This window comes from Sceloporus undulatus, chromosome 1 (genome assembly GCF_019175285.1).
Source record: "Sceloporus undulatus isolate JIND9_A2432 ecotype Alabama chromosome 1, SceUnd_v1.1, whole genome shotgun sequence".
Lineage (NCBI taxonomy): Eukaryota > Metazoa > Chordata > Lepidosauria > Squamata > Phrynosomatidae > Sceloporus > Sceloporus undulatus.
The window spans coordinates 68,326,827-68,351,731 of NC_056522.1; the positions used below are offsets into that span (position 1 = coordinate 68,326,827).

Here is a 24,905-nt window from a genome sequence, read left to right on the forward strand (position 1 = left end):
CTGCGCAAACTGAACGATTACCTGTCAGAAAACTGGTGCGACATGATGATATTGACTAATGAGTAACAGCTGCAAAATTTCTTGTGACTAGGTGTGTATTAGGGATTGATGCCAAGAATAAAAATGAGAGGTTACTTTCTTCTAGGTGTTCTAAATTTCCCAGCTGATGGCTTTTCATATACATGCATTGTGGGAACGAATGTGGTTATTAAGTACAAATCATCTATTAAATATAGAGAATTGAGAAGGAATTCTTGGTAGATAATTCCATATACAGTGGTGCCTCGGGTTACGAAAGTAATTCGTTCCGCGGCCGCTTTCGTAACCCGAAAAGCCTTCGTAAGCCGAAATGCCATAGGCGCTAATGGGGAAAAGCCGCGATTCCATGTAAAATAGCGCCGAAAAGCACCAAAAGTTTTTTCGTAACCCGAAAAAACATTTGTAACCCGGAACAATTATTTCTTATGGGATTTTTTCGTATCCCGAAAATTTCGTAACCTGGGTATTTCGTATCCCGAGGTACCACTGTAGAAGAATTAATTATGTGTATGAGGTTAGCTATGGTAGCAGGATGTTTCCCTACCAGGTTGGAATTTACTCTGGATTAGAAGTCTGTTGAGGAGTGCATGTTCTCTTCATGCACATGGATACTTAAGCTTTATATTCTATGTGTAGGAAGCTGTGTATTGACTAACACACAGTAGTTAGTTATATGGTTTGACCAGTGCAGATAATCCATGGCAAAGTGAGGAATCTGAATCTGAAATACAATTTTCTTATCTAGTGACCCAGTTTACCTTTTTTGGATGCTTGCAGTTTTAGCCCATGTTGATAACATGGCTCCTGTTAGTTGTTAGTATCTGGACTCCCTAAGACAGGATACCTGCAACAGGCTCTCTGAACACTGTTGTTGTCTCTACTTCTCATTATATTTTATTCTTGTCGCTGTTAATTCTCTTAGTTCCTTAGAACATCTTGATATCTAAGATCTGTTCCACTTTGAATGCTTATATACTTCTGATGCAGTACAGTAATTGGCTACTGCGTTAGTCAGCATCATATTCTCATATGTGGTTGGCAGAGAGCGGTGAAGTTCATGTTTGGACTTCAGAATTTCTCAGCTAGTATATTTCCCAGTTGTGGGACAAACATCTGGCCCTCATGCATTCAGTTGCAATAGTTTTTTTTTTTAATTTTAACTTTATTTTGCTGGATGGAATGTGTCCTGCCTTTAAAGGAGCACAGAATCCCAACTAAGCTAGTTACTCTTCTGCTTCTTTTCCACAATGCCTCCAACTCTGTTCCCTCTGCAATGGTTTTCCTTCAAGAGTGGAATAGGATCCCAGTTGAAGGCCCACTTGTCTCCACCATTTCCTCCTTACCTCCTGTTTTCCGCTGTTGAAGGGGTATTGTCATACTGATATGTTTTTAGCATTCTGCCCTACCAACACAATGAAGTTTAGGACTAATTATATTCTAACTATCATAACTTAGTGGTAGAAAGTAACAACAAAAGAAAAAAAGAGAGCATGAGAATAATGCAAGTATAAAAAATAATTTGCTTAGTGTTTCAATGATGCTTTAATTTTTAAAATATTGAAAGACATTTAAGGATTTGAAAAATTAAAAAATGTCTTGAATATTGCTGCTGTCTCTTAAAGATTTTTTAAAGTATCCTAAAAATTAGGTAACATTTAAAAACATATTTCCATTTTGGCCAAAATCTGCTGCTTTTAAAATCATCATAATGTTTATGAGTTAGAACAGTGCTTCTCAAAAGTGGTGTGCTTCAGGGACCACTGCTGATCCACAAGCCATTACCTGTAGGTGAGTTTCCAGGAAATAAAGAAACCATTGTAGCTATTGGGCATAAAAATGGTACCTGCCCCTGGCTCATTGGAAAATAATAATAGTAATAGTAATAATATTTATTTATTTATTTATTTATATCCCACCTCGAGGCGGGTAACAACAGAGTTTAAAATACAAGTAAATGACAAGGTCTCACCTCCCCCAAGATAGTTGCCAGTCCCACACATAAGATACCTTAAGAAACACTGAATTAGAAAATTACTGTATTGGAGAGTGTCCAGGTGTTGATTGAAAGTAAGAACCAGACTCTTTCTATTGCCTTTTATTTTAAAAAGAGAAAAACTTTTAATTTTAATAATTTTCTATATTTATTCGCATAAAATCTTACAGTAAACGTGTGTATGAAATAGCTGAATTGTAGTTATAAAAGTTCACGGAATTGTTAGACATTACTAAAAAATTTAGAACAACTGTTGAAAATAGTAAAAGAAAGTGTGATGAGGTTAATGAGACTATTTTTAAAGCCCCTTCACACACATTATAAGCAGATAAATAGTTTGTAAAATGCAATGTGCTTTTGGCTTTAAATGTTTTTTTGTTCCTGAGTGGCAGCAATTGCTTTCAGAGAATTTGTCTTTTGAGACCAGTTCCCCTACCTTAAGAGACTCACCCTAGACTTCTGCTCAAACATGATTTGAACTTGAAGCCAGGTTCCCCTGGCAACTAAAGAGATCTGTGAGCAAAAGCAGGCAGTGTAACAAGGAAAAGCATCATCTGCACTCAGAGGCATATTTGAATTAACATTTCATATGCATGCCATTCTGTGGCAACAAAATATTACTAAGCCTGACAATAGGAAAGGTTTCCCATTACATACTGTGTATCTTATATAACTGTTAATACCTTGACAGTTCTTAAGATGATTTGGAGCTGACACTTGTACGTTTCTCAATATGAAGTTAGTTTTCTTTCAGATATCAAGATGAAGAGGGCTGTAGACTAAATCTGGGGTGGGTTGGAGAATATAGGGACTTCTGGGTGACTTGAGGTATGGTGTGTGTAAAAGTCTAAGCTTGCTTGAAGTCAGTTGAAGGTGCCGGTCTGTTCCGGCCCTTAGATGATGGCTTAGAGGGAATTCTTATGAAGTGTGCAGATTATACAAAACTGGGAGGGGTATCTAACTCATTAGAAGAAACAATTTGAAAGGACCTTGATAAACTAGAAAATTGGGCTGAAACTAATAGAACTACAGTCACTTCTCCTTTTTCACGAGGGATCCATTCACCCTCACGGAAACCCAGAGTGTTGCCTATTTTCAAGCCCCATTGGCTTGAATATAGGGATGGGTGTGCAGGCGCGTGCCTTGGGCACGTGCCCCATTCATTCTCCCTACATTTGTCCCTCACGCATAAGCAAAGGACACGTGTCTGAAGATCGCGAGAACTGAGGTGGACTGTAAATTCAACAGACATGCACAATTCTACATTTATGCCACAAGTTCCAAATGCACACCTCACTTATTGGATGATGGATACTTGACTCAACACCAGTGCGTGTAAGAAGGACCTTGGCTTTATTGTTGGCCATAAATTGTATGTGACCTAGCAGTATGATGTTGCGGTAAAGAAAGCAGATAATATTTTAGCTTGCATAAATAGAAAATTAGTTTCCAGGACAAAGTAAGTAAACCTGTTTCAGCAGGTTTAATTCTACAGACACTTTTGCCCTTTTGAAATATTGCCTGAATGCATGCAGAGCTAAATGGATGGTAGAGATATAGCAAGCTTCACCTTGGAATGTCCCTGTATCACTGTGTTCTGTGACCAGGAACCTGGATCAAGCAGGTCTCACAGTAACAGAAGTTCTGTAATGACATTCACTGAATGCTGTTACAAAACACTCTTTTCACTTCTTGCATAAAGGTCTAAAGCTCATTTCATGCATAACGGTTCAGTCACATCTCCACCCCAGTTTTAGGAGTGCTTGTTCAGGTGAATGCCTGAAGAGGAACTGAAATGGGAGGCATTGTTTGGTCTTCTGGTCCTTTTTAAGTGCAGTTACTTGACCCAGTCCCTGTGATTTTTGTCTAATATTTTCTTTCTCCCAATCTTTCTGTCCTGTTATGAACAGACTTGCCTTCAGCTCTGCTCCCCAAATTGGTTGCAAAGTCCTATTAAATGCAATCTTAATTGGCATATATGTGGAGTGGGCTTACTGGCCTCTTTGCTGCTTGCCTTGCTTTAATCATCCTGTCCTTTTCAAGAAGGATAACAATAAGCATCTTGCCCCAGAAGGCAACAAGGGAGTGGAAAGGCTTTAGTATGGGGACTGAGCGAAGAGAATTAGAGAAGCAAAATAATATTTCCTTTCTTGAGAACGTCATGGTGCTTTCTCCAGATCAAGACTATGTAGGCATTTGTGTTAATTAAACTAAGTGGCTCAAATTAACACATTTGGAAAGTAGATGCTTTTATTAAGGATAGAGATACCTAACCCATTGATGTTGAAGCCCTCCGTTCTCCAACTTCTGATGATACTGCCTATTAGACTTTTCTCTGCACTTTTACTGACACATTTGTTTGCTGTGGTGTCACACCACTCATATACAGGGAGATCAAAATCTCTAGGTAGCTGCAGCTGGTTTCTAGAAAGTTTCTAGTTAACTGTAGCAGCTTGTGATCGTTAGTTAATCTAGAACAGCCCATCTGGTATGAATGAATGGTGGAGTGGAATCGAGCCTTAAAAACATTTTTCACAGGACCCTTATGTCAATATCAACCACTTTTACACTGTCACTTTATACAATTTTTAATACATTGCTAAGCAAAGTAGATATGGTATTTACCAAAATGAACTTTGCTACGATAAAATTTTAAACTACACTAGTGAAATTATAATCAGCCTAATTAAATTAACTTATGCTCTCAGCCTTAGGGAAAGGCAGTGACAAACCTCTTCTGAACGTATCTTGCCCAAAATACCCATGAAAGGTTCGTCTTAGTTGGAAATGATTTGAAGGCAACAACAATTCTGTTAGAACTGTGATATTACAGTGTATTGACCATAGTTAGGAGCCAGGATGGTACAGTGACTCTGGAAACCAGGGTTAAAATTGCAGTTTGGCCATGTAAACCCATTGGGTGACCTTGGGCAAGTCACACCCTTTCAGGATAGCAATGGCAAACCCCCTGAAGAAACTTGCCAAGAAAAACCCAAGATAGGTTGACCTTAGGGTCGCCATAATTCTAAAATGACTCTGAGGCACACAACAACAAAAACCACAAATTGGCCATTGTTAGGTTTGAACTTCATTTCAAACTACAAAATGTTTGAAGTTAGAAGTTTCAGAAATGATATCTGCTAAATGAAAATGTAAAGTGGATAATATGTATGTTAATATGTAACTAATGAGCTTGCCTGGCTCTTCAAAGCCAAATTCACTAGAGTCCCAGCAGCGATATGGGAGCAGCAAAAAACAGTTGAACCATACAATTCTGTCTGTAGTTTAGTCTTAAAGTGTCACTGTCCCCTTAAGTTGTGTATGTGTGTGCCTTCAAGTTGCCTGTCAACCTATGAGTTCGTTCTGATCTACCTTTGATTTATATACAATACTGAAGTCTTTGGGTAAATTTTTTTTTAAAAAAAGAACAGCTTAAAGTATAACTCTAAAAAAAAAATCTAATGTATAAATTATTTTTAAATACCGATAACTAATTGTGTAAACTTCATGGTTTCCCTCAAATTCTTTATAAACAGAGCATTTACTATATATATAAAAGAAAATCTGCCAGTTCTGGGGAATTGTATTCTAGACCAAATTTAAAAAGCAAATTTATGGATTGATTTAATAATTTTAAGCTCAAAGAGTATATTATCAACAGATGTTTGTCAAAGTAAAGATATATGCACATCCGTTTACACTCTCTAAATTAGATTGTGTATAAGAGAAACATTTAACATTAGCTTAAGGAAAGTACTTCAGTATAATTCGTTCATGTTAAAATTTTTGTGCTCCTGATAAAAATGTATGAATCTAGTAATTTATCACATGTGCTCTTAATCTCAGGAAAACCAGTTTTCTAATTAATACGTTAAGGAGAAAACCTAGTGCAGGTCACTGATAGACCATTGTGCTATGCTCCAGTGTATCTTATGCCTGCTAAAGCCAATATAGAAGGGTGGAAATGCCAGGTGGTGGTGGTGATGATGAACCCCCCCCCCCGAAAACCAGCAAATAAGCTTTCTAGAAACTAATTACAAGTGGAGCCTGCAGTGATAACCCATGGAAATGGATGTTTTTATGATGTGAGTACAGTGTCACATTCATGTCACAACATGACATTATTTTGCAAAGTTTCCCCTTTTTGCATGGAGTCCAGTGCAGAGTTCTTTATTTTTCTTATAAAGTGCTCTTTATCCATAATATTTCTTTGCCAGAGTAATTCCTTGTGAGTTCAGAATATATGTAACATGAAGTTAGAGAGGTGTATGTTGTATGTCAGGGGTGGGGAACTGTCAGGAGTTGGGTGATGCATTGTGTTACCAGGGGATCTTGGATGGCTGTACCTTTCACCTCTTCTGCCCTAAAATGCTCCTTGAGGATAGAGAGGGAAATTTTACCACCTAAGAGAGGCCTTTCCCCCCAATATGATGTGATCCAGAAGTTAGCTTCTAGCTTGCATTCTTTTGAGAGACAAAGGCTTCTGGGTTCAAAAGAGGCTGGGGAGGGTCAAAAACAAGCCAAATATCTCCACGCCCCCTTAGGGGCAAACATTTCTGAGGGGGCACAAAAAGGGTCTGCAGGCATCAGTTTCCTTATCTTTGCCATATGCCCCATGCCTAGACATCTCCTGTGGTTTGTGGGTTTTATTTAGCGCTACTGTATGAAATTCATTTCATTTCTATTATACAGTCATCCCTCCATATTCGCTAGGGTTAGGGGCACAAGACCCCCGTGAATATGGAAAAACTGCAAATAACAAAAACAGCATGTTTTTACCTGAGAGGATACCTCTCTAGGACTTTCTAGGTCTTCCAGTGCAACTCTGTGATCAATGTCCAACCTACACTGACCATAGGAGGAGCTACAAAGGCCTAGTAGATGACCTTCAGTGCAACTTTTAGTTAAAGTTGACCATAGAGTTGCACTGGAGGACCTAGATATTCCTAGAGAGAACATATTAATCATATCCGTGAATAATCAAATCTGCAAATATCAAAGCCGCAAATATGGAGGGATAACTGTATAGGGCATATAACTCTTCTGTCACAAAAGCTTAATTGGCTACAATACTGAATTACTCTTTATCCTAAGATATCTTATTCCAAAGTGAGCTAGAAAGTTTTTATCTAAGGTTCCCCTCTTCCATTGATTTCAGTGATAGATGGGAAATTTCCATTAGCACTTGGCCTATTATAAAGTTCCACTGTAATTTTGGGTGTATTGTGAGAATTAATGGGGTTTAGGTAGGCGTAAGCATGCCATGTTCATGATCTGTCCATTTTAACTGTTCTCCAGCAGAGCTGTGGCAAAAGTTGCTGGCAAGTTCTTGATATTTGATACAAGCAACGTTTTAGACATAAATTATGTTTTCTGACTTAAAACAATTAGATCTGAAGCAGTATATATTTCTTAATATTGACTGCAATTTCTTAAATTGGAAATAAAATTGTTTGTGACCGGGCCATTTTTGCTATTAGGTTAACAGATATTACCTGCACATCTTTAGGTAGTAGCATGCTGCCTAATAGAGTCTGCTGTGTTTTCCTAAAACAATTTATGTATACCCCACCAGCATAATCAGAGGTGACAAGAGCTATAGTCCAAAACATTTTGAGGGCATTAAATTGACCTAAACCTTCCAAAGACAGGATATTACACATCTAAAGCATTTTCATCTAAAGCATTTTTGTCATCCCTTTAATGCCTCTTAAGACAGTGCTTCTCAAAGTAAGTTGGAAAGAACTTGAAGGCACACACACAAAAAAACAACCTTTGGGGCTTCCATATATTAGCATCTAGTTTTCTCTAAAGGATCAGCAGGGGGAATGAAATGGAAAAAGATACCCAGTGCTTTTTTTCTCCCACAAAAAGCCCCCTTGTGAGCCTGGCCTTGCTTTCTGTCTTGCAAGAGCTAAGTGGTCCCTTGCACTTGGAGTCAGACATTGGGATTTGGGCACAACCCAGTCCTTGGAAACTGGACCTGAGAAGGTAAATCCTAAAAGAACCGTGTATGCAACCCTCCTGCCCCCTCCCATTATGCAGAAGCTATGGGATTTTGTAGTAGCAGGCTGATTCATAGCTCCCTAGTTCTCAACTGAGTCCTAATTTAGAGGCTGCGCTTAATGTGTCCTCTTTTCCTGAGTAAAACTGCAGAGGGAATTTCATAAGCATCAGGCTAGGAGTTTTGTTACTGATTAAGCATACCTTTAGCCTGGTATATATCACACTCAGGGGTCAGGGGCTAGGAGATGACCTCAGTAGTGCAGTCTAGTGGCTCTTCAAATGAAAAGGCCTTTGGAGAATGATTTGGTCCTAGTGATTCTCAGGGACTTCTGTTCATAGAATATTAGAGTTGGAAGAGACCACAAGGGCCATCCAGTCTGATCCCCTGCCATGCAGGAACTCTCAGTCAAAGAATACCAGATAGATGGCCATCCAGCCTCTGTTTAAAGACCTCCAAGGAGAGAGACTCCACCACTCTCCGACAGAAGTGTGTTCCACTGTCAAACAGCCCTTACTGTCAGGAAGTTCCTCCTAATGTTTAGGTAGAATCTCTTTTCCTGTAGCTTGCGTACATTGTTAGGGGTCCTGTTCTTTGGAGCAACAGAAAACAAGCTTGCTCCCTCCTCAATATGACATCCCTTCAAATATTTAAACAGGGCTATGATGTTACCTCTGTTTCTTTAAAGTATTCTTCTACACCAGTAACTTCTATAAAATCTTACTCCAGACAAGAGGTGTCTTCTCAGAAACAGAGACTCCAAATGTATTCTGGTATGTTCTCACATACTGTTACTTATGCTATGATACATGTAATGTGTAGTTAGACTCTAAAGCACGGCTGGGAATCCATCTGAGGATTTCATCATTTACAATGAATTTCTTAGATACAGAGAAGCATATAAATATAACAGGTCATTCAGCACAAGGGTATGTTAATGGTATAGTTGCCCAGTAACAATTGCTTAGTGCTGGATGATATACATGACAAATGATGAGCATTGAATAATGGCTGGAAAATGACTAAATGTATGTTATTGAGGTCAAATGTTTGAGTAATGTGATATTCTTTCAAAAGTGTGTACATGAGACATAAGGCCAAAACAGATGGCCCCGAAGTGGCGTCTTGAAGCTGTTCCTTCCAAAGATGGATTGGGGCTGTGGTAACCACATGCTGTGGCCCCAATCCGCCTTCAGTTTGGCTGAAAAGGGAGTGGCAAGGATCCATTCATCCTTTGGGTGGCAAAAAGGCAGCTTTTGCTGCCCAGCCGTGGCCCCATAGTGGCTTCAAGCTGCTCTGATGGCATGCTGTATATAAACGCCACGCTTTGAAGCTGCCCAGCTTCCAGGTGGCTTCAAGGCGTCATCATGATGTGCGGCATCTAAACGTTGTGCGCTGATGACGCCCTGAAGGGGGACGTATTTGGGCCATCTGTTCCGGCCCATAGTTTTAAAATCTGTTAGATTCCATTAGGAGTAATCTAAAAATTCATTTTGTGAATATCTAAAATCTGTTAAATTTCCGTGTAGTACAATTGTCCCTCTGCATTTGCAGACTTAACATTCATGTTTTTGATTATTCGTGAATGTTAAACCTGCTGGTGTGCACTCCTCCTCCTCTTCCCTCTCCTGCCTTTTTCCATTTGGGAAAAACTCCAGAAGGGAGGGAGCAGCCAGGAAGAGTGTGCGCTTGTGCCTCTTCCCTCATGCTCCCATTCCTTTTACTGACTTCCCAAAGCCAGTTAAAGGCAGGGGAGGGCGGGGGAAAGAGTGGAGCAGGCACATACCTGTTCCTTTCCCCCGTCCTCAGCCTTTTACTGGCTCCCGGAGCCAGTTAAAGGCAGGAGAAGATGGGGGAAGAGCCTGGCCCCTCCCATGTGTCTGAAAGCCATCCCAGGCATTGGAGGGGAGGTGGGAGGGGTTCACCTTTGCAGATTTTCCACATTCACATGGGCCTTGTTCCCCTAACTCCCACAAATATGGACGAGTGTAATCTAAAAATTCATTTTGTGAATGTATATTCATTATACTTCTGTATGTGTGTTTGAATTGTTTTAACTTGATGAAGATTAGTAGTTAGTTTATTTTCACTTATTGTAGTTGCAAAAGTGAGAGTAAATTGAGCCAAGAATAATTTTTTATATTTAAGTTAATATTAGTTGCCTCATTTTGATAAATGTGATATTTCCTCTTTTTAAAAGATTATCTGTATGTATACATTCATGTGTGCAAATATGTCTAGAAGGGTTAACATAAATGTTTTCCTTTTCCCTCCTCTTCTAGGCCCTTGATGAGCCTCCATATTTGACAGTGGGCACTGATGTGAGTGCAAAATATAGAGGGGCCTTCTGTGAGGCCAAGATCAAGACAGCCAAAAGACTAGTTAAAGTCAAGGTATGTATCCTTGTATGTACTATTGTGTATAACTGTGTGGGGAATGTTACTGAGATTTTACTGGACTGTTAACACACATCAGCGTTAGCCAGTAAAGCCAGTGGTGAAGGATGGTGGAACTGTAGTTCAGTAACATCTGGAGGACCACATGTTTCCCATCCCTCAAATATATGAAGAGTACTCCAGTGTATTGATCTCACAGTGTAGATTTTTTCAAGCAAATTGAGGACTTCCTTCCCTAAGAGGGAATGATCAGTTTTAATTCCCTTCAAGTAAATTTGTTGGGGATAGATTGATTAGCTATGATAATATTGAGTGTAAGCAGCACCAGCATAGCATTACTGTTGTTTTTTTTGTAACAGTAACTAAAAAATATAGAAGTGGTACTCCTTAAGAGTATTAAGACTACTGATATAAAGATTTTGGAAATAAAGAATATGGAAAAATTAAGGGGGCATAATGGATCAATTACATGTGGTTTCATTTCTGTCTAAAAGCAACCAAACTAGTTGTGATCTTGGCATCTCATTTGCAGTTCCTTGCATAAATACATGTTCTTGCACAGATTCCATTCATTTCAGGGAGGCCTAGATATCCCCCACGGACCTATTTTGTTAATACGAATTTATAATATTTTGTGAGCTTTCTGTACTGGAACTATTTGCATTTACCTGCAAGTGATACCAGAACTGTAATCATAGTTAGGAAGAGAGAAAACATACATCAATTAATCAGTGTGATCAATTCATTAATCCTTTTTGTAAATATATAACTAACCATCAAATTATAAATTTACCACAAAATTGTACCATAAGAATGTGCTTGAGATGAGATTCCCTCCTATCCCAGTTGATCTCAGCTGTTGTGTATTTTAAAAAAATTAGTTGATCCAAGAAAAGTATTTCTGTTCTGTGGATTTTGAATTACTATATTTTGCTGCATGGCCAATACGGCAGTTCTTGGAGGAGAGAGAGAGAGAGAGATTTTAAACTAGATATTACTACAATTCAGCCACCATTTCCATCAAAGCATCTTGGTTTCACTGCATGTTCTTTACTAAGTTTGGGAAGGGAGAGATTGTGTGTGTGTGCGTGTGTGTGTGTGCGTGTGTGTATTACATAATTAAAAAGAAATGTCTTAGGGATAAAACAGATTACATGATGCATGCCTCCAAAACAGATTACACAATGCTGCGCTCTGGTCCTTTGAGCTGGAGCAAAAAGGAGCTTGGATAATCTGACTCTTGTTGGCCCCTATTTGCGCAGCCCACCTTGGGAGTGGGCTGTGTGGTTAGCGTGGTTTGGAGTGGCTTCTGGCTGGAGTGGATTTGGGCCGCTCTTTCTTGCTTGTCTCCTCTGACCCTTTCTCCATCAAGTAAGTGTTGGAAATAGGCATGGTTCCCTTACCCATATCACTTTAAGTGAGGGATTCAAGGTTCCTGTCTGGCTGTCAGATAATCTCTTTCTGTTTAGAGGTGCCTCTGGTCACCTGGATTTCCAAATCATGACCAGCAGTACAGCTCAAACAGGCAGTTAGAATCATCATTCCACTTAAGTACTCTGAAGTACTTGATTCTCAAGATACATAATATGGAATAAAGAACAAGCATTGTGTTTGTTTTTTAGGCTAGTTTCTTCATAGATATACATATATACATTCCCCTCAGGGAGGAACATAAACTTTTCAATGTCTGTGAGAATTGGGAGATGTTCAGTTTGATTCTACCTTTTATAGCTGTTCATTTGGGTGGAATTTTAGAGCTTTCCTGTAAACCATACACAGGATTTCAGATGGGCAATAAGAAGCTTGGCATTTGCTGTTAGAGATGTCTAGGATTATTATTATTAACTTTTATTTATAAAGCACTGTAAATTTAATGGATAGGCAAAGAAGTTCGTGCTATCAACCAATTGTTATTCAAGAGTACATTTGGAAAAGCTAATCGCCAACATAGTCAGAGTGTAATCCATAGATATAATTGCCTCATGGTATTTTCCACAAAATATCACCTGCATTGAGATTATAGAATTATAGAGTTGTAAGAGACTACAAGGGCCATCCAGGTCAAACCACTGTAAGTACTGTTTCTATATTATATATGTATAGTAATATTTGTTTAAGCATTTGAGTTAGATAGTTATTTGATAGCTATTGGCATAGTCTTCAGCTATTATAGACTTCTGACATTCAAGATCAGAAATATGATAGCTATACTTACATTGTCTTTATTGTTCTTTGAAATTTGTTTTCTAGGTAACTTTCAAACATGATTCTTCCACTGTGGAAGTTCAAGATGATCACATAAAAGGTCCTTTAAAGGTAATGTATTTTAATATTTTCAGGAAAAGGTTTATTTATAATAAAGTATATTAAATACTTAACTATTGAACAATTTAATGACCCAGCATCAAAAGTAATTTCTGAGGCACAAGAAATTATTTAGTATTCAAGCTGGATAAAACATAGTTTATACATTGTTAGAGCTGGATTAAAATATTTTGAACTGTTAAATTGAGGAACTGGTACCTTATCTGGTGCACTGCATGTGTAATCAGAGTAGATATGGATTGTGATCTAAAGGACAACAGACAATGTTCTGAGGGTGCACCAAAACTTTTCTGGCCTTCCTCTTCCATTGCATGATCTTAGCATCTCCTTTTACTGCCAAAAAAAAAAGTACTCCTGAGGGTGGGGAAATAGCACAGAAAGCTGTGAAGGTTTGTGTGTGTGTGTGTGCGTGCATGCATGTTGGAAATCACCCACATGCTCCATTATACATATGTGGAAGTGCATTTCACTTATGCATGGGGTGCTTTCAATCCCAGGTAGTGGCATCTATAATGTGTTGCCATTCTGGTAACTATGCCTTGGGGAGAAAGGTTTAGGCAGTAAGTGGCCTACCCATACCAACCCGTAGACCACAGGCCAAATGTGGCCCTTGGTAGTTTTTGCTGTGGTCTGCTGAAGGTGCCCAAACAATGATCCTGTGCTTCTCTTCTCCCTCACAAATACACAACCGCCTCCCCACCTTGCTGATTGGTGTTTTTTTCAGTGCCAGTCTCTGTTTCACTGCCACCTTCTAGCACTTATAGGTATGGTTAGAAATTCTCCTTCTGTTATTCCATATTCAGCAGCAGCATCTGGCAGGCTGCCCATTCCGCTGCAGTTAAAGAGAACCATTAAAAAAACAGTGTTGGATTGGGAGTGTTTAGTGGCAGTCTCTTTCCCAACTCAAGACACCAAATGGATAATTTCTGTTACAAATCTTTTTTGTAATATTTTTCACTTTGCATATGTGTGCATGTTGTAAGGTGGGTTGGTTTCTTTATGTATCAAAGAGAGTATTTGCAAGCGCAAGATGCCTCCAAACAAATCACCACTTGATGTATCCACTTGATTTTACTAAAATGATGTGTCTCTAGCTGTTTCGCTATGTTGGTAATTAACTCATCAGTGATCTGCCTAACAATTCAAAGTACACATTACAGAAATGTAGAAAACATTGAGTAGTAACTAATGTACTTTGATTGCCATTAAAATATATGATTGCAGAAACATACGTATATTTTCAATTATAAGTCGATCTCATGTATAAGTTGAGGGCAGGTTTAGGGGCAAAAATATGACCTGTGGCTAAGTTGAGGGTAAAACTCAGCACCCTTCTTTCCCTTTGCAGCCTGGATGTACCCTCGGGAGACAGTCGGGGTGGGGATGAGGTTTCAGGGATGAGTGCTTACCTTCTCTCCTCCCCATCCTGGCTGTTTTCCGTGGGACAGCCAGGATGGGGATGAGGCTTGGTGAGCAAGTGCTTGCCTTGCCGCCTCCTCCCCACACTTGCCCAGCCTCCTCATCTGCAGCTTGGAGCCCTGGTGGCGCAGTGGTTAAATGCCTGTACTGCAGCCACTCACTCAAAACCACAAGGTTGTGAGTTCAAGACCAGCAAAAGGGCTCAAGCTCGACTCAAGCTTACATCCTGCTGAGGTCGCTAAAATGAGTACCCAGATTGTTGGGGGCAAATTAGCTTACAGTTGTAAACCGCTTAGACATTGCTTAGGCGGTATGAAGCGGTATATAAATGAAGCTTGTTTGTTTGTTTGGCTGCCCCTTTGGGAGACAGCTGGGCTGGGGAAGAGAGAGTTACTGTATTCACCTGGTACTGTATTGACCCGTGTATAAGTCAATTCAGGTTTTTGGGGTCAATTTTTTGGACAAGATTTTTCAACTTATACACGAGTATATATAGTAGTTTCCCTTTTTTCTCTCTTCAATATTAATTGCTCCTTTTCTGTGACCTCTACAGAGAGTATAAGAGTGCAGACTACAAAGAGGAAACAGTATAGTTAATAGCAGGAGGAAAAGAAAATTTGAAATGGAATATTGAAACAAAAGGTTTAAAATAAGTGAGCTCTGTCAAATATCTGAAACAGCTTTTATAATAGTTAGAGGTTTCCTTTTCCTCTAATCTTCTTTAAGATACAAAGGAGTTAAAACAATAGTGCATAATACCGTAGTTCAGACATTTAGGGCACAGGACAAAAACGTTTGCCTGGTTTTTGTTTTAGACATACTACTGAACAACTTTGACCATCAGCTCTTGTTCACCATCTACTGGCAGTAAGGAAGTACTAAGGAGGCTTATCAATGTATCTGACAAGTTTTTTGGGGTACATTTTTGGATTAAAGCTGTGAGCCTGGCTTTTGAATATAATTTGAGCATGTTGTCCTATAAAAACACACAGTGTTTCTACACAGAATTCTGAATTCCTTCTGGCATAGTACAAAATGTTGTGGTGCTGTTTGTAAACTACTAGCACTCGGACTAAATTTGTTAACTTTGAAATATTAATATTAATTTTGAAATATCAATATTAATTATTCTGTTCACTGTGATGTGTCTGTGGCAAGATATTTTATGAGTGATTACATTGATGATTTTATTCTTTAGTTGAAAAAAAAAGATAATGCACAATGGAAATAAAATGTATATCTGGCTTCCACACATGTCTGAATTGTCATATTTACATGTTTACCTAGGCAGGTGTCAATAGTGTATGGCAGAATCCATCAATCATAGTGATATTGGTGCATCTCTCCTTATGGGATGCTTCTCTGAGATTCTTGATTGGGGGGGGGGGGGGGTTGTCTATATTCCAGAAAGCACATTTATCCCAGAATATATATTTTTGAAGATCTGAAAACAAAATATCTTTCAGGAGTATGGGCTATATAGAATGATATATGTGCATATATGAATTGTCTGTGTGTGCACACACAGACACATACAGTGATTTCTCCAAATCTTGGATACAGTGTAAGCTAGAATTGCAACCTCAATAGTAGAGGAGGGAACCTCTTGCCCACAGCCTAACCTGCCCATTAAGGGTTGTCATCTGGTTTACTGTAAACTCTTCTGACTTCCATAGCCACCATCCCTATAAAGGGGAAGGAAGTGCCACTATCTCTGAGCAGAGATTGGAAATACAGTGGTGCCTCGGGATACGAAATGATCGGGTTACGAAATTTCCGGGATACGAAATAGTTGGATTGGCAAAAACTGTTTCGGGTTACGAAATATTTTTCGGGTTACGAAATTCATTTCGGCGCGAAATTCAAATGCTGCAAAGTGCAGCTATAGGCTTTCCAGTGCTAACGGAAAACTGTTTCGGGTTACGAAATTTTCGGGTTACGAAAGGAATGGCGGAACGAATTAATTTCGTAACCCGAGGCACCACTGTAACAATAGGGATTCTACTGTGCCTGCAAGGAAATTCTTGTTCTTACTGGTATCTCTGATAGGAGATACTGGGGACCCCTTGTTCCATTGTTATCCAGCACTTCCAGGAATCATCTTTAGTTTGAGTCCGAGACTGAAATGGTTCTTATAAATGCCAGATGAGAATGGATTACTCTTCCTTCTCCATGAAGGGAAAGAAGAAAGGGAACAACCCTGCAAGTTCTTAGTCACTGCTACCTGGAGTTACTTGCTGAGAATGGATCTTTGCTTCTGCTCCCTCCCCTCGTGGAGGAGCAATGCAAAACACTTCCAGCCAGCAGTTCAAGGGGTCTCTGAAATGCTATGTTTTGCAACCTTCCCTTTCTGGGCAAGAAAGAGGATCAAAGTCTGATTCCTGGTTGGTTAACGCTCCATCCTGGGCTTTGTCTGGGAACCTACTGATGTCAGGGAATGCTTTCATGTCATTAGCCCTTACATTTCAACTGGGACCTAAGTATACTCGGTGGGTGGGTGCTCTCTCTCTCTCTCTCTCTCTCTCTCTCTCTCTCTCACACACACACACACACACACACTTTACCCGCCCTTATGTTCCCAAAATGTCCTTCTGAAGGTCAGGAGATGGTCACCTGCTTTAGTGTACCATTAGTGTCTGCAACTAGAAAAGAAAGTTGTTTTTCCTCCTACTTGTGGAAATGCATATCAGAGGCTACACTTTTTAAAAATCTGTATATTTAAAATATTGACATGTGCTGCGGCCTTTTAAAAAAAACTATTAAAAAGTCTGCAGCATGGCAACATTTTGAATATACAGTTATTTAAATAGTGTCACCTCTGATATGTAAGTTGGAACCCTTTGTTGTACCTTTTTTATCTTCTTTCAAAACTCTAGTCACATGCTTATATAGTTGGGGAGCAACTAGGCTGGTTGGTGAGAACCAAATTAAATCAAATAAAAGTAAGATTTGTAATATTTCCTAATTGAATATCTCCTTGAAATTTTTCTAAGTGGCTTTTATGTTTTAGGTTGGAACTGTGGTGGAAGTTAAGAATCCAGATGGAACTTACCAAGAGGCTGTCATCAACAAATTAACAGATGCTAGTTGGTACACTGTAGGTAAGGAGAAAAAACTGCATTTTTCATAAGTCCAAAAATTAAGTCATTAAAATGTATTTTCTTTCTACAATAATAGTGAAATAAAGTGTAATTCTTTTATATTTATTAAGCGCTTTCTTGGCCTAAAATATTACTTTAATGCTATTTTAGAATATTATTGGACCAAAGCTACTTAACAATGTACAAGAAGAGGCATAGTATAGCATTGACAACAAGAAGAAAATATTTAAAGATGGCAGCAGAAGAATGTCTGAAAAACAAGAGGGGGAAAGGCTATAGGAAGGATAAAACTGGAGTTGGAAACATTTTGGGACATTAGGTTAGAGTAAAAATAGTTGCACGAGGTTTGTACTTTCTCAGAGGTTGCATAAGCATGATATCCCTAGAGCAGTCACTCTTTCTGCAAGCAAACAAACTGCTCCCTCTCTCAAGACTTTGTAGTTGGAAAGCTAGTTGTTACTCAAAGGTTCACTCAAGGTGTTGTCAACATTATGCAGTTAGTTGCACAACTGTGAGATCTAGCTTAAGTAAAATGGTAAATATTTATGCTAAATGTATATGATTTTGGCCCTAGAGAGCACCTTTGCCCAGTTTCAGAAAGCCTGAAAAGAGGTTTGTTCTCATAATTCAGTTAGTGTTAATTCTGTTTCTGTAACACAATAAACATTCAGTTAATCTAAAAATGAATAATGTAAATGCAATAGTAATGTTTGTAGAAATCTCAAATGAGAATTTGATTTTAATTTCCATAGGTTAATGTCCAATTTAAAGCTTTTAATTCATGACATTTTATGAAGACTTCAAGTACATTTAAAGATTTGCACTAGTACAATGGGTCATCCTTTTAGTATATTTGTCCTTTTTTGAATGATAAATGAAGCTTGATGCCCTGACCAATATTTAGGTAACTTCACTGTGTCCAAGAGTCATATTTTTGCACAGACTACCAAAAATGCCAAAAAAAATGAAAGTTAAGAAGTGCATTTTGAGAGAATGGCCATCTTTTATCACTCACAAACACACACACACAAACACACACACACTCACTTTAAGAACTACTGTTCCAGTGTTTTTAAGTACTTTATAACTATGTAATATAAATATTGGTGAGATGCTGTAAATCAGTGGTTCCCAACCTTCCTAATGCCGCAACCCTTTAATACAGTTCCTCATGTTGTGGTGACCCAAACCCGTGAAATTATTTTCATTGCTACTTCATAACTGTAATTAAATAGGTGTTTTCCAATGGTCTTAGGCAACCCCCATGAAAGGGTCATTCGACCCCCAAAGGGGTCCTGATCCACAGGTTGGGAACCACTGCTGTAAATCCTTTGCATGAGCAGAATGCATGTCTTGGTACACATTGATTTGCAGCCGATTCTTGCCTTTTGGACAAATCCATGTGTCAAATCCCAGTCAAATGGGTCTCTGATTGCCATGGCTTGTTTTTGTGGAAACTTGCTGGGATGGTGGTAAAGAAACCAATACAAATATAATGTTATTAAAACATAACTAAAAACAATGTTTAAAATGATTTAGAACACCTATTTTTAAAAGTTAAGAAGATAAGAAGCAATACAGCCCTTTCTTAAAAGCGTGTCACATATTGAAAGCTGGTCAGACTAAGGAAGGTTTTGCCTTTGAATGGACAAAAAGAAGGTTATCATTCTAGCCTTCTAAGGATGGGTATTTCAGAGCAATTGCATTCTTAGTGTATTAGACATCTGGTACAGACCATTTTTAATACCTCTCCTGCCTATAACAAAATTATTTTCAGCAATAATTATGAAATGAAACAGTAATACGAGAAAGAAACACAGACAGTGAAAAGAAGTTAAAAGTTGGGAGAATCTGCTGAATCTGGAACTCCCCCCCCGGCCCCCCTCTAAAAAGCAAACCCCTTTCTTTCTCTATACATACAGCCATAAGTTTGCATTCACTTGTCAGGTCAGTTTAGTGTCATTACCAAGAAACAATTTGCAACTTTCTGTCAAGTCTGACACTTTCCCCAGTCTCCTAAAAGTGTGTGTGTGCATAGAGGAGAGAGAGTGCTGACGAATGCTTGGCAGAAGGTGTTATCTGGATTAGGATGTGAATAAAGAGATTTGGCTTACTTTCTGGTCACCCCACCCCCACCTAGCAATTAATACCACTTCTGTTCCTTTCTTGACGAGAGAGCACCCAGCATTTCCTACTGTGGGGTAATTTAAGTTTCCTAAGACTTCAGCTTTCTGAAGGAAACAAAAATATTTAAATATCAAAAATACCAAAGCCAAGCCTGTTCTAGCTTTAAATTAGCAGTGTAGCAGAAATGTGTTCTTGTCTAACTATGGCCCCATAGAGCCAAGCCAAAATAAAGCTGCTACGGGTCACTTAGGAGGTATGCTGTTTAAATGATGCATGCGTACCAAGAGTCTGGAAGCTGCGCCAGATCTGTACTCCAGTGCTTAGGACTGGATCATGGCTTTGGCGCAGCTTCCGGACATACATCAAACATCATACCTCCAAAGTGACCAGAAGCAGCTTTATTTTGGCCTGTCTGTATGGGGCCTATGATTCCCTAAGAACTGAGATTGAATGAAAAACAACAAACATGTAGCTTGTAGTTCAAAACAAAAGTTTACTATTGACTTTCATGTATGTATACATAAAAGGCTATACCGTAATGTAGCTAGTGAATAGTTCTGCTAAAGAGAAGTATTTATCTTGCCATCTTTCTAAAGAAAGTTGAGAGAGTAGGAAGATGGAAACACAACAGCTTAGTTGAAAATCTTTGAAAGAATGTCTGTTAGTCCCAAAGGGGGAGTGACCTAATGGTTAGTTTGGAGGAGAGAGAGAGAGGGAGGGAGGGAGGGAGGGAGGGAGGGAGGAGTTTGCATGCAGGAAATCCCTATCTATTTAAGGAGGGGGAAAGTAAATGCAAAAATCTTCCAACAACTCCTCACCTCCTCCACCCCCCAACCCCTGCACACTGGACTTGCAGAAGATACTTGACCTAAAGCCGTTTGAAGCTTCCTTTGTAGTGTTAACTTCCTATGGAGGCTTAATTATAAGGCGACTTAATTTTATATTATTATTATTATTATTATTAGGTAAATTCTAATGGTACGGTGACTTTAATTTGTGTTTGTTTTTGGTTACAGTATTTGATGATGGAGATGAGAAAACTCTGAGACGTTCTTCACTTTGCCTGAAAGGAGAGAGACATTTTGCTGAAAGTGAAGTAAGTATTTGTGGTCTTAAGTTTGTAGATCCAGCTTTTCTAGATTGAGTTGGGTGCTGTCAAAATTTTGTGCATTGTCAGTAAAGTAAGCAAATGATTACTAGAATGAAAAATATGGACAGTTGTAACACTGCTCTTCTGAAAAGAATGGACTAAGAAACCACTAATTCAACATCCTACTAAATTTGCTTTCATTTAGTGACAATAATAATGTGTTTTAAAAGTACAGAGACACTCTAATTGAAAACATTAACTATAGCTGAATCATGTGACTGCATTTCTTGTTATTATTGCTGTGTGCCTTCAAGTCACATTGACTTATGATGACCATCATCATCATCATCATCATCATCATCATCATCATCATCATATATTTATATCCCACCCTTTCCCCAAAACTGGGACTCAGAGCAACAAGAAAAACCCTAAGGGTTTTTTTTTGGGCAAGATTTGTTCAGAGGCGTTTTACCTTTGCTCCCCTCTGAGTCTTAGCTAATGTGATTTGCCCGAGATCACCCAGAGAATTTCCATGGCCAAAAAGGCATTTGACTTTGGTCGCCAGAGTTGTAGTTCAATACTCAAACCACGCCTGGCTCATGACTGAGTGTCTAGCAGATCAAAATAATTGGCAATAAATACAATTGATTGATTGGCTGTGAAAAAGAATAATTATATTTACTTGAATTATTGATTTGAGGTCAGCTTTTCGTTTGATTCTTAAAATCCATTCTCCCTACATTTTGATGTCTGTGTAGCAGAATGATAACATGGTAAGTATAGCATGTGCTTGTCTATAAGTCAAAAACCTTATGCCAGAAAGAGACCCCAAAAACCTGGATTGACTTATACATAGGTCAGTACAGTAATACAGCAGCTCTTTAAAATTTCTGTGCCGCAGTGGGGGTAGAGGAAGGTCCTAAGAGAAGTGCTGAGCCCCCCTCTGCCATGGTAGGGAAATCCCAAAGGGTCATGGCCATGACCATGGCAGGTAGAGTAACAGGGCAGTGCTTTTTTTAAAAATAATCAGCAAGAGCAAGGAAATTCCTTGGCTGGGAAGGCTTTGGGGTTTCCCTACCAAAGCAGGGAGAGTGGAAGGGTTCAGTGCTTGTTTAGTATTTCCATAACACTGAGGAGAAGAGATTAGATAGGGCCAGAAGAAGTTGAAAAAAGTCCTGACTACTCTCCCTGCTACGGCTGTGGCTCTTTGGTGTTTCCCTGTTGGGGCAGGGATATTAAAAGGGATCAGGAGAGTCTGAAAACAGCCTCTGTCTCCTCTACTCTATTTGCCACTGAGGCAGCTCACTTTGAGAGCTTTGACTGTCCATGGAGGAACCTAAAAGGAGCACTGACCATGCTCTACTCTCTCCAGCAGGCTTTTGGTATACCTGGCTGGGAAAATGGTGGTGGTAGCCAGGGCAGCTGGGGCCTTGAAGGTCTCTGGTGCTTTCTCTTCTCCATGGGATGGATCTGATGTGCCAAGCCCCGAAGTTTTAGCCTTGACATATCCATGGATCATATAAAAATCCATAATTTTGGCCCGTAAACCTGCCCTTGACTTTTACAGGAGGTCAACCTATGCGTGAGTTTATACAGTAACATCCCAAAATGTATTAATTTTCAGCTAAGTATTAATACCACATGTTGATAGCTCTTTATAAAAGCATAGCATATGTAAACAATTGAGAACTGGAGTTGAAATCTTTCCTTCACAATCCAATTTTATACATATACAATTAGAAATATGACCCTCTAGGTAAAGGATTTCAGCCTTACTCTGATCTCAGATGCAAACTCTGCAATTTAGGTGATGTTTTTCTTTTACATTTTGGGATTTTTGCCCTTTAAACGGGGAGGGGTCTGTCGTCCATTAACCAAACAGAGAAGCTGTTAATTTATGGCTTCTCAAAGATGGATTCTTGGATGTTTTGCATCTTGGGCACTTCTGCAAACTTGGGCATATTTTGCTTCCTTATTAATTCCACTTGCTTATTCTTAGTGCTGTTGCAGGGAGAAGCTGCTATTCCATTGAAAGCAGAGCTTGACTTTGGGGAAGTAGTTAAATCAGGGGTCAGCAACTTCTGGCCCACGGGCTGGATGCGGCCCGCGGAGGCCTTACCGCCACCCCCTGCCTGCCCCTGCCGCCGCTGATTGCGGCTTTCACCGCTCCAGGTTGACGCCATTTTTTTTCAAAATGGTGGTGAAATCTCGCGCGACCACCCCTGTGGTCGTGCGAGACTTTGCCACCATTTTGAAAATAAATGGCGGCGCCTAGAGTCGAAATCTCGCACGACCACAAGTAAGGTCGCGTGAGACTTCGGTGGGCTGTGAGAGGCCCGCTGCGGCCGCCTGAGCCCTCGAATAGGGAGAGGCCCAATGCCGTCACTGGCGCCCTCCAAGAGGGCCCCAGCAACGGCAAAACGGCGTCCCAGAGGCCCGCTGCTGCCACCAGAGCCCTCTTGGAGGGCCCCAGCGACGGAAAAAGGACCGGCAAAGAGGAGGAGGCCTCCAGCGCTGGTGGCTCCCACCGGCTTTTTTGCCGGCCTCTGACAGGGCCTGGGGGCCCGTCAGGGGCTGGCAAAGATGGGGAGGCCTGGCCCCCGGAGGGTGGAAGCTGCACCCCTGGCATGTGGCCCCGCCCCCAGAGGGTGGAAGCTCCACCCCCCGGCTTCGGCCCCCCAGTCGCCTGAGGGACAGCAACCCGGCCCCCAGCTCAAAAATGTTGCCTACCCCTGAGTTAAATGGAGCGGAGCAAGAGCAGGAAGCAGGAATAGCTCTGGTTACACATTTGTTTCCAAGCTGTTAGAGATTTTGGAAAACAGTGAGCTGAACTTGTAAATAGGCTGTGTTTGAGAAAGTACCCCTGTAATTTCCAGTGCTCTGGAAGACTGCCTAAACATTCAGATGTTCCACTCAGTTGAAAATAAGAAGTGGAGGGTGGGGATGAAGAAATTAAGCAGCATCTTTGAGACTAACTGATTTGTTTTGTCAGGAGTATGCATGAGTGTCAGTCCACTTTTCCAGTTGCACTGATCCATGCTTCTGAAGAGGTAGATTGATAGTCATGAAGCCTTCTGCTAACACAAATCCTTCTCAAAGGGGCTGCTTGATTCTTGCATTCTAGCCCCCTTTTCCATTTTATACTGAAGCGTATTGACAGGGCTATACCTTTGAAAATAACCCAGATGAAAAATATGCCTTAGGTGCCATAGATATTTCCTTGGGTCAAGAGTACTGGTGGCAGGGACGTACATTAGGGCTGTCATAATACCTGCCTGTAAACTCAGAAGGACTTAGATCTGAATAGATTATAAGATTTCACAGAACCTGTGGAGATGCTGCTTCTTGACCTATATAAATTAAAGTGTTTTGCCACTAGTTCTCAGTTGCTTCTGGCCTTTCTCTGCTGGTATTCTGCTTTGTGAGCTGCAAGTTTTGTATGTCAGTTTCACAGGTTTCCTTTTTAATACATGTAATGCTTTTACAGACACTTGATCAGCTTCCTCTTACCAACCCTGAACATTTTGGGACTCCTGTCATAGGAAAGAAAACAAACAGAGGAAGGAGATCTAATCATATGTAAGTTTTTATTTTCTCTAATTTATTGTTATCTTAATTTTTAGCAGAATATTTGAAGTTGCTTTTTAGAAGTTGTGTTTCATTCAGCTTTGTGCCTGAAGTGCTGCTGAGAAGTCCATTTGGTCAGTGTTAGCAGAGCACAAGAGGGTTTTGTTTTGTTTGTATTGGGCTGCTTGGGAATAGACTGCCTGAGATTGACAAGGGATGAGGCCTACTGAATCCGATAAAAGGCCCATCTGGTTCAGTATTCTGTTTCCCACAGTGGACAGAACAGGGCTAAAAATATATATAGATTTTTGGACTACTATCTTGCCAGTGCAGGATGGGAAATTCAAGGAGTTGTAGCTGGAAAAAAACTATTTCCCCAAAATTTGGCAATACACATTTTTCTGGGAAGAAGCCCACAGGTAAAGCAAAAAGGCAACTCATCTTACTATTTCTGCCCTTCAACTTTGAGACTGATAAATATGTCCTGCACCTATTTGTTTGCCATCTGAATCTGTTTCTATAATTAAATCCTGTTATAGCAAATTCTAAAAATTAGCTAGGCATATATGAAGATTTTTTAAAATCAGACCCACATATCGGATCTATTTCCAGTCAATTTTAGTAGGCAACACATTTTTTTTGTATTGTGAGTGAGAATTGCAAAGGAGGCTGTGAAATGCAAGTTAATCTTTATATTTATCAGTGGGTACAACTGAGCTATCCAGGTTTTACATACCCAAGAAACATCTAGAATGGGTTGGAACCTCAGCCCAGTTTTGAAGATCCAACTCTGGTCTTCTGAGCTTTCCACAATAGATATATTTCCTGAAAGGATACATTC

The 24,905-nt window shown here is 39.7% G+C and overlaps 1 protein-coding gene across 1 annotated transcript in view; it reads left to right on the forward strand.

Moving 5' to 3' along the window:
- The window catches only part of ARID4B (AT-rich interaction domain 4B), a 119,446-nt gene that overhangs the window by 20,956 nt on the left and 73,585 nt on the right, over window positions 1–24,905 (forward strand). Inside the window, 5 exon segments of the mRNA XM_042453175.1 lie at window positions 10,319–10,429; window positions 12,683–12,748; window positions 17,187–17,277; window positions 20,421–20,500; window positions 23,985–24,076. Coding sequence (XP_042309109.1) covers window positions 10,319–10,429; window positions 12,683–12,748; window positions 17,187–17,277; window positions 20,421–20,500; window positions 23,985–24,076 — 440 coding nt within the window.